Raw genomic sequence first — 14,231 nt, forward strand, 5'->3', positions numbered from 1 at the left:
GACCGCGTCCGGTTATAATTGACGAGAGGAAAAGACGAGGGCAGAAAGGACGAGAGCATGGTTTACTACCTGGCCCTTGGCTTAATTCCTCGGTCGAAAGAAGACGATTCTTCGCTGTTTCAGAATAAGACAAGGTGCGGCACACCTGGAAAGATTGTCCCCCGGATGATTCGACCTGAGCTTTATCTTGTGGTGCAAGAGCCACCGTTGAGACTGATATACGTTGCGTAGTTATCCTGCCAGAAACGGACGGTGGCGCCGCCCCAGTCGCTGCTTCCAGGCTGCGCTCCGCTAGCGGACAGTTTAGAATCTCTGTTGAAGAACAACATCCCGCCTAAAGATGAAAAGTAGTGCCCTTGCTATCAGCAATAGCTTTTAGCGCACTAAGCAATCGCTTGAATCCAACATTGCATCAGAGACAGGTCACGGGTTCATCTCCCAGGAACAATACATTGCACATGTTGTGGGATAGTGTAGAAGAACAACATCCTGCTTAAAGATGAAAAGTAGTGCCCATGCTATCAGCAATAGCTTTTAGCACACTAAGTAGGCGCTTGAATCCAATATGGTATCAGAGACAGGTTATGGGTTTATTTCCCAGAAGCAATACATTGCACTTCTTGTGGGATAGTGTAGAAGAACAACATCCTGCTTAAAGATGAAAAGTAGCACCCATGCTATTAGCAATACCTTTTAGCACACTAATAATTGCTTGAATCCAACATGGTATCAGAGACAGGTTACGGGTTCATATCCCAAAGCAGTACATTGCACTTGTTGTGGGATAGTGTAGAAGAGCAACATCCTGCTTAAAGATGAAAAGTAGCGCCCTTGCTATCAGCAATAGCTTTTAGCACACTAAGTAGGCGCTTGAATCCAATATGGTATCAGAGACAGGTAACGGGGTTCACCTCCCAGAAACAATACAGTGCACATGTTGTGGGATAGTGTAGAAGAACAACATCCTGCTTAAAGATGAAAAGTAGTGCCCATGCTATCAGCAATAGCTTTTAGCACACTAAGTAGGCGCTTGAATCCAATATGGTATCAGAGACAGGTTATGGGTTTATTTCCCAGAAGCAATACATTGCACTTCTTGTGGGATAGTGTAGAAGAACAACATCCTGCTTAAAGATGAAAAGTAGCACCCATGCTATTAGCAATACCTTTTAGCACACTAATAATTGCTTGAATCCAACATGGTATCAGAGACAGGTTACGGGTTCATATCCCAAAGCAGTACATTGCACTTGTTGTGGGATAGTGTAGAAGAGCAACATCCTGCTTAAAGATGAAAAGTAGCGCCCTTGCTATCAGCAATAGCTTTTAGCACACTAAGTAGGCGCTTGAATCCAATATGGTATCAGAGACAGGTAACGGGGTTCACCTCCCAGAAACAATACAGTGCACATGTTGTGGGATAGTGTAGAAGAACAACATCCTGCTTAAAGATGAAAAGTAGTGCCCATGCTATCAGCAATAGCTTTTAGCACACTAAGTAGGCGCTTGAATCCAATATGGTATCAGAGACAGGTTATGGGTTTATTTCCCAGAAGCAATACATTGCACTTCTTGTGGGATAGTGTAGAAGAACAACATCCTGCTTAAAGATGAAAAGTAGCACCCATGCTATTAGCAATACCTTTTAGCACACTAATAATTGCTTGAATCCAACATGGTATCAGAGACAGGTTACGGGTTCATATCCCAAAGCAGTACATTGCACTTGTTGTGGGATAGTGTAGAAGAGCAACATCCTGCTTAAAGATGAAAAGTAGCGCCCTTGCTATCAGCAATAGCTTTTAGCACACTAAGTAGGCGCTTGAATCCAATATGGTATCAGAGACAGGTAACGGGGTTCACCTCCCAGAAACAATACAGTGCACATGTTGTGGGATAGTGTAGAAGAACAACATCCCACGTAAAGATGAAAAGTAGTACCCTTGCTATCAGCAATAGCTTTTAGCACACTAAGTAGGCGCTTGAATCCAATATGGTATCAGAGACAGGTTATGGGTTTATTTCCCAGAAGCAATACATTGCACTTCTTGTGGGATAGTGTAGAAGAACAACATCCTGCTTAAAGATGAAAAGTAGCACCCATGCTATTAGCAATACCTTTTAGCACACTAATAATTGCTTGAATCCAACATGGTATCAGAGACAGGTTACGGGTTCATATCCCAAAGCAGTACATTGCACTTGTTGTGGGATAGTGTAGAAGAGCAACATCCTGCTTAAAGATGAAAAGTAGCGCCCTTGCTATCAGCAATAGCTTTTAGCACACTAAGTAGGCGCTTGAATCAATATGGTATCCTCCCGGAAACATACAGTGCACATGTTGTGGGATAGTGTAGAAGAACAACATCTTTAGCACACTAAGTAGGCGCTTGAATCCAATATGGTATCGAGACAGGTTATGGGTTTATTTCCCAGAAGCAATACATTGCACTTCTTGTGGGATAGTGTAGAAGAACAACATCCTGCTTAAAGATGAAAAGTAGCACCCATGCTATTAGCAATACCTTTTAGCACACTAATAATTGCTTGAATCCAACATGGTATCAGAGACAGGTTACGGGTTCATATCCCAAAGCAGTACATTGCACTTGTTGTGGGATAGTGTAGAAGAGCAACATCCTGCTTAAAGATGAAAAGTAGCGCCCTTGCTATCAGCAATAGCTTTTAGCACACTAAGTAGGCGCTTGAATCCAATATGGTATCAGAGACAGGTAACGGGGTTCACCTCCCAGAAACAATACAGTGCACATGTTGTGGGATAGTGTAGAAGAACAACATCCCACGTAAAGATGAAAAGTAGTACCCTTGCTATCAGCAATAGCTTTTAGCTCCCTAATTAATCTCTTGAATCCAACATGGTTTCAGAGACAGGCTACGGGTTCATCTCCCAGAAGCAATTCATTGCACAGGTTGTGGGAGAGTGTAGAAGAACAACATCCCGCGTAAAGATGAAAAGTAGCGTCCTTGCTATCAGTAATAGCTTTTAGCGCACTAAGCAATCTCTTGAATCCAACATGTTGTGGGTTCATCTCCCAGAAGCAGTACATTGCACTTGTTGTGGGATAGTGTAGAAGAACAACATCCCGCGTAAAGATGAAAAGTAGTACCCTTGCTATCAGCAATAGCTTTTAGCACACTAAGTAGGCGCTTGAATCCAATATGGTATCAGAGACAGGTTATGGGTTTATTTCCCAGAAGCAATACATTGCACTTCTTGTGGGATAGTGTAGAAGAACAACATCCTGCTTAAAGATGAAAAGTAGCACCCATGCTATTAGCAATACCTTTTAGCGCACTAAGCAATCTCTTGAATCCAACATGTTGTGGGTTCATCTCCCAGAAGCAATACATTGTATATGTTGTGGGATAGTGTAGAAGAACAACATCCCGTGTAAAGATGAAAAATAGTGCCCTTGCTATCAGCAATAGCTTTTAGCTCCCTAATTAATCTCTTGAATCCAACATGGTATCAGAGACAGGTTACGGGTTCGTCTCCCAGAAGCAATTCATTGCACGGGTTGTGGGAGAGTGTAGAAGAACAACATCCCGCGTAAAGATGAAAAGTAGCGCCCTTGCTATCAGCAATAGCTTTTAGCGCACTAAGCAATCTCTTGAATCCAACAGGTTGTGGGTTCATCTCCCAGAAGCAATACATTGTATATGTTGTGGGATAGTGTAGAAGAACAACATCCTGCTTAAAGATAAAAACATCCTTACCATCATCTATTGCTTTTCGCACACTTGGAAAGTCCTTGAATCTAACATGGCATTAGAACCAAGTTACAGGCTCAAATCCCATAAGCAAAACATTACAGCCTTTGGCCATATATAGTCCAGCAGCTAAGTGTTGTGGGAGAGTGTCGAAGAACAACATCTTGCTTAAAAATAAAAACACCCTACTATCATTTATATCTTTTAGCACACTTGGAAGGTCTTAGAATCCAACATGGCATCAGAACCAGGTTGCAGGTTCAAATCCAAGAAGCAACACATTGCACAATTTGGCGATAAATAGGCCAGGACCAGGTGTTTTGGATGAGAATTTAAGAACAACATCCAGCATAAAGATGAAAAGTGCTTAAGCCTAATAAACATATTTTTTTCTGAAATTTTGAACTGTGATCACATGCCCATGCTGGGGTCGAGTGCTTAACTTCGGAGTTCTGATGAGATCTGGTACATAGTGTGCTGTAGGCTTGATAAGCATATTTGCACAGCTAATTAATATATTTCTGTAATTTACCAAGTTAATAAGAATTAATTTTGCAAATATACACTTCCACAGCATTCTAAGCTAGTCCATACCTAACATACAGCATCCCATTATTCTAAACACAACCATTATCTAATTATGTACCATAGTTAGAAAACTTACATACTTTTATTTATTTTATTTCTATTAAACTCTGATTGATAAACCTACAAAATCCCTCAAACTGTATCTGACTAAATCCAGATATAGTGTACATTCCATCATTTCCATGGCAGAGCATTCTAATCTTTAAGTCTCCTGTTTATGAAAAAATTCCATCATTAGTTCGCCTCTTCATCGATCCATATTCATATTATGTCCCATCCTCTTCATCAATATCGTATATCCAATTCAGCATCTATCCTGTTTAAGGCATCTCATACTTGCATCCGGGCAGGAAAATAATTTCTTACCCTCAACAGTGATGACAAACAAAAGACAGACAAAGAGATGAAAATTTTATGTCAGCATAATGCACAGCTTCATTCCTTTCTGATCATTGGACCAGATTTTTTGAACTGGCGTCTCAGTTTACATATCTGGAGATAGAGGGAAAGAACAATAAGGACACTGCAGTGATGGATATAGAGACAAATGGAGCTACAGAGGAATTTAGAGAGCTAGGCATAGACATAAAGTATATATTACTTTATATAACGGGGATCAAGGAAAAGGACAGCACAAATAGCATACACGTGGCCATAAAGGCAAGGGCATACAGAAATAAATAGAGATAAAAAGACAAATCAGGAGAGAGATGGAGATAAACTGAGGGAGGTATAGAGATAGAGAACATTTAATTTAAGTATTTGGTAACTTAGTACTTCATTTTCTACAAGGTCCAGAAACCTTTGGTACAAGTTTGATGATTTTTAAAGTGAAATTTAAATGCAAAGACCATACTCTTTATCTCATAGTCATCAAAACTGGCAGCTGACATAAATGACGATTATTTCCTCATCATCCACTCGTCATACTAGAAGACAATAAGATTGACAATTTGGGATGATGAGAATTTCAATCACGGAATCAGAGCATGCATGCTGACCCCTGTTAGGGACAGCATTTTTCAGTGTATCTCTCTTATAGCATAACAGAGGAACTCTCTGCGGGGGTTTGTAGGCTCAATCAAACGGCCATTACATTTCAGAGATCTAGAAACAGTGGAGGAAAAGAGGAATGTTACAACGGAAGATTCTACGCTGGATCCTAATCCAGATCCTGTATAGAACTACAGACTCAGGCCAATGTTTACACTAGCAATGAGAGAAATAAGGGTTTTTTCCCCAAATCACAGGAAGGAAGTGCATTAATAAATACTTACCTGTGTCTCCCATCATCTCTTCTGGAACTTTAGGTACTTGATGCCAAGAGCATAGATGAAGGCGAAGAGGACACAGTAGAACACGACCATGAAGGCGACGACACCGAGAAACTCATGGTGGAAGCCGAAGTGGTCCCTGAGAAAAACCTTGATCGGCGCCACACGAAAGCCGTCGGCAAGGATGATTATCTTGTTGTCGTCCCCCATCTGTGAGGTAAGGAGGCCATACAAACTCCACGCAACGGGGTTCGCCCAGAAGTACCATCTCCACCACGGTGGCAACCTCTGCACCAAGCAACGGCAAATCAATTTCAATCCGGCAAAATCGAAAGATTCTGAGGATCAGGTTTCTTGGAATGACGTAAAATCAGTAAAATCCGGCAAATTGGTAGTTATGAGTATCAGGTTTCTACAAGAGACGGCAAGTCAGAGATGATCCAGAAAAACTGAAAACTCTCGAGGATCAGATTTTGAAGAAACTTGAAAGATTTAAGAATCAGATTTCTTGGAGCGAAGGGAAATCAGTGACAATCTGACGAATTAAAATTTCTTGAGGATTAGATTTCTTGGAGAGGAATTGGAAGATCTTACGGGTCAGATATCTAGGAGCAATACGAAATCAGTGGCGATTTGGCAAAACTGAGAGATCTAAGGACCTGATTTCTCAGAGCAGCAAATCAGAAACAATCCAAAGAAATTGGTTGCTCTTGACGATCTGATTCTAATGGCAACATCAAATCAGTAACAATCGGCAGATCAGTTATGATCTCTATGGAAATCGAAAGCACTGAGGATCGTCTTTCTTGGAGGAATAAATGATCTCACCGATCGGGTGATCATGAAGCCGCTGAAGAGATTCCACATGGTGTAGATTGGGGAAGCAATGATGGGTGCAACGTAGTGGTTGGGGGTGATGGCCGTGGTCATCATTCCGAAGAAGGTGAAGTACAGGATGGTCCCGTACATGAAGAACAGGAAGAGCAAGAATTTCCAAAGAGACCATTCAAATGCGGCCAGCGAGTAGAATATGCTCCCGTAGATCAGCGACTGCACGAGCACATACGGGAACTCAATGACCACCTGCATGCAACCACATGTCAAACATCAGTCAACAATCCAAAGTATAGTCTCACAGCTTAAGTGCAACAAGGGGGACGGGTCGGTGAACTCGTCCCAGGACGAAAATTTCTCCTGTCCCAGACTGCGGACGAAAGATCCTTTCCAGAAAATTCTACCCAAAATATAGATAATGTTCGGCAGCTTCAGCTCACCCTACCGTCCGGAGAGGTATGGTTGGTGTTATATCTATCATGCGCCTATCACTCTGTTAAAGGCTAAAGCTAATGGAAGAGGACAAGGATGAGACCCATCCCGAACTGTCCTTCCACCTAATCTAGGATGACTGCTCGTTCAGACGATCAATAGGACACTTACAAACAACTTTACCTCAAGTTATAATCAAATTCAACATTTTGACTCAACTTACCATCCAGAGAGTATGGATGGTAGTTTTGTGATCTAAAAGTTCAGATCAAGAATGGGACAGTAAGGGACGGGACGAAAAATCTCTAGATGAAGATGAGGATGTTGCCCATCCCCATCTGTCTTAACGTCCCTGTCGCAGATGACAGCTCAGTTTAGTCACAGCAGGGCGGACGGATGGTCTGACCTGCGAGAAGGCGAGAGGAAGGGCCGAGTACATTCCAGCAGCTCTCTCCCTGTACGAGACAACCCTCTCAATGGAGATCACCGGTTGAACAGCCGTGGCATTGGTGATCCCAAGGAAGAGCACAGCCGCGTACATGGATCCCATTGCATTTGACACATCCTGCTGAGTCTCTCTGTAGGAAGAACGACCATCAGAAACCGTGGCCATCAAAATCTTTTAAAGAATCATTCGATTAATCAGGTATACTTTCGGGCGCCAAATCTCCAGCAGATGGTTCCGAACATGAGCGAAATGATGATGGTGTAGAAGAAGCGGACGGCAGTGTACTGAGGATTGCGCCAGTAGGATAGGCACTGCTTCCAGAGGCAAGCCTGGAACTGTGAGAAGAATGTGCGCGAGTACTTAGTCGGAAAGGTCAGTTCCTTCCCATCGCTAGTCGGCTCGCTCAAACTTTCAACAAGATCAATGTTCCGCCTGTAATTATCTCATAGTTCAGTTTGTGATAATTAGAAAGATGCATAAAAAGTTGAGGCATGGATATGAACTACCTGAATAAGCTCGAACCCCTGTAATGTTCAGCAAAGTCAATGTTAAGGTGGTTTTCCATTGCCGGAGAGGTCACTTCAAGCATCCAAGCCGCTGGATTACACCCATCTCTGATCTTTGGCACCCCATCGACAGCCTAACCATTAGAGTTTAGGATTTAGGGCATTGACACTATGATGTCTAAACCGAATATAATCAAGATTGACCTCAAAGAATTTGATAAGGTCGCAGGAATTGTGACCCAGAGGCCCAGCAAAGATGAGTTCTCCTCCGCGTTTCATGAACAAAAGCTGCATTTCAGAAATCAGCCATAGGAGTAAGAGAGAGCTATGAATACAGGAGAGAGGAAACAGAAATAATGAAGCGACCTCATCAAAGGACTCGAAGATGTCAATGCTGGGCTGATGGATGGTGCACACAATTGTTCGACCAGTGTTGACAATGTTCCTCACCGTCCTCATCACAATGGCAGCAGCCCTTGCATCTAAGCCTGAAGTGGGTTCATCCATGAACACAATGGATGGATTGGCCACAAGCTCCACAGCAATCGTCAACCGCTTTCGCTGCTCAGTGGACAGCCCGTTGACTCCGGGAAGGCCAACAAGGGCACCTCGCAGAGGAGTCAGCTCCACCAGTTCCATTACCTCCTCCACAAACGCCTGAAAAAATTACACACCCGTATATCGTTTCATAAAGAGATAACCAAGAGGCTTGAGTGATGGCTTTAAAAGCTAATTTTCTCACTCTCTGAGTCTGTGAGGAAACGTGAGAGGGTAGCCTCAGCCAGGCTGAGTATAGAAGTGATTCGAATAGAGTGACGCAGGGAGAGTGGACATCATTCTGCTCACAATAACCAGATATTCTGGCGAAGGTTGATTGGATCTTGGGATAACCAGAAATGGTGATGTTCCCTTCGATGATGCCGCCAGTCTTCCTACCGGCTAAAACGTCCATTAAAGTAGTTTTACCAGCGCCACTGACACCTACAAGGGCTGTGAGAATTCCTGGTCTGAATGCTCCAGTCACGTCCACCAGCAGCTGCAACCGATCTTCTAAAATCCCCTGCTTCTTTAGCTCCTGTCATAGTTTTTGAAAAAATAAAGTGATAACTTAGTGTTGTTATAAAGTGAAGGGAAAACAAATCAGAAGTGGCAACGCTAGAGTAAATAATAATACCGCCGGTATGTTTACGTAGTAGTTAATGTTTCTGAAGCACATGGTGAGAGGCTGGAAGGGAAGAACCATTCCCCGCTGTTTTTCAGTCTCTCCATCTGTCGGTAGTTTAGAGGGAATATCATCAATTACTCGATCAAATAAAACTGAACTATTCTCTAAATTAGGCTTGAGACCTGAGCAATAAATAATGTATATTTCAATTAAAACTTTTATTCATTGCGCGTTGTTTACCAGGATAGATGTAGGAGCCAAGCTCGACATGGGCATTCCCATTTCTTCCTCCATCTTTCCTTTCCTTCAGCTGCGACTTGGACACGACAGCTTGTTGCCTCCCCAAGGCTGAAAGACGTTTGAATGGAAATGATAATTAAAAAGCCATTATGATAATACTTTTTAGTTAGACACGAGGGGGACCATTCCCCATAATTACTTACGTCTGAGATACGTCAAGAAAACGGTAAACAGGATATTGAACAGCACAATGTACCCACACAAGGCCGCTAAGCCAATCCAATACCAGCGTCTTTCAGGAAATAGTCCGAAAACTCTAAGAACACCGTCGCCCAGCCTAATATTGAAAATCGGGATCATCTGCAAATTCAAGACCCAACGTCGGATAAGAAAACATCAATCAAGTATACTACATGCTTTTGAAAAGAATTTCCAGCATTTAGACATACCATTTTACTCTCCAAGATAAATCAAATAAAAGTGGAGCTAAATTAGGCTTCACTTTCTTTATTATTATTTACTTCTTTCATTACATTTGAGTCACAATTGAGGCTCATTTTCTAAAGCAATGTTCAGCCTTGTCTAAATCGTAAAACTAGATATTCCAGGTGAAATAGAACAATGATATTACCGCGTCCCATGAGTGCCCAAAAAACTCATTGACGGAAGCTGCATTCTGGGCATACATAAGAGGTGAAATCCAGTAGCCCCATATCCACCAACTAGGTATACTCTCTGCGATAATTAAATTATGCATTAATGGGACGATTCTCTTGAGCTCGTACTCAAAGCATGACCTGATAGAAGGAAAGTCTCACCCCTGGAAATAATAAATCCGCCGAGAATCATAATTATAAGCAGTCCAAAAGATCCAAACGTATTGGCTACGATCATATTTCGGCCCAATGCCGCCATAATGCGGAAAAGATACAGAGACATCTGGTGAAGAAAGAAAAATAACAAAAACTGACAAAGAAACCTGAAAAGAAAAAAATTACTTGTCAAGAATAGCATAATTGCATTAGAAAAGTAGATTTCAGAACTATAGGTTTTTCTCTCTTCATTAATGACTATATCTCCCCATCAAAATAATTAATGTCTCTGTCTTACTCTTTTATCTTTTATTTTTTCGAAAAAAATCTTACTCTATAACTGTTTATCGTAAGATGCATCCACTTTTTGAAATGAAACAAAATTAGAACAAAAAATTCTCAAAAATCGATATAGAACTGAATCAAAGAATACATGAACAAATAATTACCTGGTAATTTGAGGATCATAGCCGACAACGTAATAAGTGACAACCACCCACAGAGCTGACTCCATAAAAGATGTGGGTATAGTCAGCAACCATGATGGAAGAGAGTACACCCAAGATGGGTAGAAATGATTATCTCTGTGCTTGTAGATTACAGGAATCTTTTGTATCACCAAGGCAACCTCGGTGAATCCATTGAACATGATCATTATCATGGCAAAGTACAGTGCCCCGAGATAAATGATTCCATCATCCACCGTATCATGATGCATTGTAGTCCGGAAAAAGACCGTCATTGTTATGAGGGCGGAAAGAAGGAGCTGCAAACGAGATACCATGTCACTTTTCACAGCCCTAATTGTAAAAGACCGCAGTAAATAGAATGATAATCATATAATATGCTTCATACTATACTCAAATTGACCATAACCTCGTTGAAGATCATGAGGGAGGCATTCTTCATACATATTTGGAGATAATAATATAAAAAAAAATCATCGGTTGAGATGACCATTAAAAACACTAATTGATAAACACTCGTGACCCGTAAAGGTCACCGATAATTTTTACTTGAATTTTTTTTTAAGCAAACCATTAATGAAAGATAAACATCAAGGGTGAAAGAAACACCAGAAATACGCACCATTATGAATTTAAAGACATAAATAAAGGAATTTCTCTTCATCAATAGTAACTGCCAATTGAAGTTAATTTTGAGAAGTTCAGATCTCTTTGTCCCGTAATTAGAAGTTGACAATGCGGAGGGAAGGTGGATCTCTTTGTTGAATGGGACAACTAATTCATGGGACAGATTTTTGCCGATCCAATAGTGCCGGAAAGCCTCCGCAAACTTTGACACAGACACGAACTGGTATGGGCAATCGGAAGAGTACCAATACTGCTGTTGATCTTTCTTTGAAGTCACCTAAAAAGAACAAGAAAAATAACCTTAATTACAAATAAATTTGAAGAAATACAGGAGAGAAAGATCAAACAATCGGAATTCGTGACTGAAAAAAGCTCATCATGGCAATGGAGCGAATAAATCCAGAGACGCAAGGACCAGCACACTTGATAAATAAGTCTCATTAAACAAAAAGCGTTTTCACTAAATTATTAAAACAAATTCTGATTACTTACTTCTTGAAGGAAATCGGCAACGTTCTTGCGATCAGGACATCTGAAGCCCATTGCTGCGAAGAAATCCTGGGCACAATCACGAGGACCTTGGTAAACAATCTGACCTTCGCATATTAAAATTATATCGTCGAAGAGCTCAAAAGTTTCTGGAGCTGGTTGCAGAAGTGATATGACTGTCGTCCCACCAAGGGAATGAGTGGAATGCCTTAAGTAGCTGATGATCTCATGAGCTGTTGAACTGTCAAGACCTGTCGTTATCTCATCCATGAACAGTACCCTGGCAGGGCCAACCAATACCTCGCCTGAAATTATATCAATCGGGAACAATGCAGACCATCAAATTCATACATAAAACATGTAGGGAGTAGAGGGGAAGTAAATAGGGAAAAATTAGTTATCTGCTTAACTAACCTGTGCTAAGACGTTTTTTCTGTCCCCCCGAGATCCCTTTGATCATCTCGTCCCCAACAGGTGTATCGGCACAAATGTCTAACCCTAAAATCTTTGGAATGAATGAGATTAGAAATTCAGAGTGATGCGGAGAGATAGCTAGCAACAGAAGAAAGCAACAATTAGTCCATATTCTAATGGGATGAACAAATAAAATCATTGATGAAGGTTTTCTAATGGATATCAACGACAGAAAAAAATGATACCTTGATCATAAATTCAACAACAAGACTTGTTTCTGTACTTCCCAGAGCTAGCCCCTGGAAGAAAAGCAGATTTTTTAAGAATGCGCACCAATTATCTAAGTGCGAGGTCATCTTACTCCTCGAGTGACAATTTTACCTTCATAAATAAATCAATATCTTCATCGGGTTTAATTCCAGCATTTTTTTCTCTCCTCGCAAGCTCCAACAGCATATCTTCAACAGAAACACTTGCATCAATTTAGACGTGCAAACAGCATGCAAACCATTGATAACACAATTACCAAATTTAAAGCCAACTCCTTGACATTGCGCTGCAAATTCAAGAGTTTCCCTCACAGTTAGCTCCCCCGTATGTGCATCCTCCTGACTAACATAAGCTGCTGTCGTCTGAGGAACAAACTCCGCCAGCTTACATCCGTTGTAGGAGATGTTTCCGGACAACTGAAATTCAACCGCAGGAGGATTGATACTCTGATACGAAAAGCATGCTCCGCAGTATGATCTACTCTTAGAAAGATTCGAATTTCATAAGAATAAACTGCACCAAACTTTCAGTTTAAAACCTATGAATACTGACCCCTGTCTCAAATCAACACAGTGAGCATTGGAGATGAATGGAACACCCTTCATTAAACTGCAAAATTTATCGACGATCTGATATAACTACGTCTTGTTGGAGTAAAAGGATTGTCGTGACATTATGCCGGAGGAGTTCTGAAACCTAACTAGAGTTTTATGACTATTTATGATCACCGAGTTCTACATAAATCACCTCTCTACTCATTAAATATGATTGAAGGATATTCTATTGTTTTGACAATTGTTCTGCGTACCCTAGATGCATCAAAGTTCAGATTCTGAGAGCAAAGAGAACTGATTCTTGATCTGAAGGAATTCAAACGAACTTCGAGACAGAGAGCAACATTATTTTCAATCCAACAAATCACAAAAATATAAAATGAGTGATAAGTAGGGGAAGATTCGGAGAGAGAAACTGAATCATTTAAATTTTCTAGAATTCAATGATATTAACCCAAAAAAAGCATTCTATTTTGTGGAGTAATGGATCGGGACGTTACAACGACCAATCCGTTAAATCCAAGACGGCACAATAACAGTCTCCAGTAAAAAAATTCAAGTAAAAAGCCAAAACCCAAGGGAAAAGGAGCACCGTAAGGTCAGATCCAAGTCTCCCAGCAAGGGCTAACAACAAGGATGTCTTTCCGGAGCTTGGAGGTCCCATAAGAAGGGTCATTCTGTTGAACGACCAGTGAATTCAGAACCAAAGAATACAGAGCGTTATCTTCAAAAAAAAAAAGAATGTTAATCAATCACAGTAAGGCTAAAAGGTTGACCTTTTGGGGCGAATAATCCCACTAATATTATCAAGTATTGGCAGTTTCCTTCTTCCTCCCGAATAAATCCCCAGCCGCCTCAATAGGGCCTTAACAACAGAGAGATTAGAAAAAATTAGAGGTATTATATTCGAGGTAAGACAAAATTTGTCAAAGACCGAGCTCTCAATTGGGCTAAATCACAATAACTACAATGTTACATGCATGGTTACATCCAATTCACTCAGATCAACATCAAATACAGGGCTTGCAGCCGCCAGCCAACTATCTTGGTGTAATACACCACAATTTGAACAAAAAATACATTAGGCTAGGAGATTACCTCTCCCATGTTGATCATAAAGTTTGGAATGGTAGGCAAAGCTCGGCTTCCAACGTGAATAAATGCATCTACCTTGAGCTGCTGAAATCTTATTTCTACGGAAGGAAGATCAAGACCGACGCTGCCACGGAAGGAAGAAAAAACTCAATTCCCATGTGGAGGATGGACTTTGTGATCTATAACCCGCAAAGATACGAAGCCAGTCACCAAATGCAATTTAAAAGATATAAAAAGTAACAATGATAAATAAAAATGTTTCAAGAGATCACATTTCGTCGGAC

General features: G+C 41.0%; 1 protein-coding gene across 3 annotated transcripts in view; it reads right to left on the reverse strand.

Moving 5' to 3' along the window:
• Positions 1-4,611: 4,611 nt before the first annotated feature.
• Positions 4,612-14,231, reverse strand: part of ABCG32 (pleiotropic drug resistance 4) — a 10,932-nt gene continuing 1,312 nt past the window's right edge. The window contains exons 2-25 of one of the 3 annotated variants that reach the window (XM_078576169.1): positions 13,951-14,071; positions 13,629-13,717; positions 13,445-13,529; positions 12,555-12,714; positions 12,410-12,486; positions 12,274-12,327; positions 12,029-12,119; positions 11,618-11,919; positions 11,121-11,402; positions 10,481-10,797; positions 10,038-10,198; positions 9,851-9,954; positions 9,423-9,579; positions 9,220-9,327; positions 8,989-9,083; positions 8,557-8,889; positions 8,181-8,471; positions 8,019-8,102; positions 7,815-7,948; positions 7,513-7,740; positions 7,267-7,438; positions 6,423-6,677; positions 5,598-5,882; positions 4,612-4,812 (exon numbers count right to left, since the gene is read on the reverse strand). In XM_078576169.1, the coding sequence (XP_078432295.1) occupies positions 5,610-5,882; positions 6,423-6,677; positions 7,267-7,438; positions 7,513-7,740; positions 7,815-7,948; positions 8,019-8,102; positions 8,181-8,471; positions 8,557-8,889; positions 8,989-9,083; positions 9,220-9,327; positions 9,423-9,579; positions 9,851-9,954; positions 10,038-10,198; positions 10,481-10,797; positions 11,121-11,402; positions 11,618-11,919; positions 12,029-12,119; positions 12,274-12,327; positions 12,410-12,486; positions 12,555-12,714; positions 13,445-13,529; positions 13,629-13,717; positions 13,951-14,071 (3,973 nt within the window). In that variant the 3' untranslated portion in view covers positions 4,612-4,812; positions 5,598-5,609. Of the gene's footprint in view, positions 4,813-5,397; positions 5,883-6,422; positions 6,678-7,266; positions 7,439-7,512; positions 7,741-7,814; positions 7,949-8,018; positions 8,103-8,180; positions 8,472-8,556; positions 8,890-8,988; positions 9,084-9,219; positions 9,328-9,422; positions 9,580-9,850; positions 9,955-10,037; positions 10,199-10,480; positions 10,798-11,120; positions 11,403-11,617; positions 11,920-12,028; positions 12,120-12,273; positions 12,328-12,409; positions 12,487-12,554; positions 12,715-13,444; positions 13,530-13,628; positions 13,718-13,950; positions 14,127-14,231 lie in introns of those variants that run through there. The other 2 variants (XM_078576168.1, XM_078576170.1) reach the window with 2 other exon arrangements.

This window comes from Wolffia australiana, chromosome 5 (genome assembly GCF_029677425.1).
Source record: "Wolffia australiana isolate 7733 chromosome 5, ASM2967742v1".
NCBI lineage: Eukaryota > Viridiplantae > Streptophyta > Magnoliopsida > Alismatales > Araceae > Wolffia > Wolffia australiana.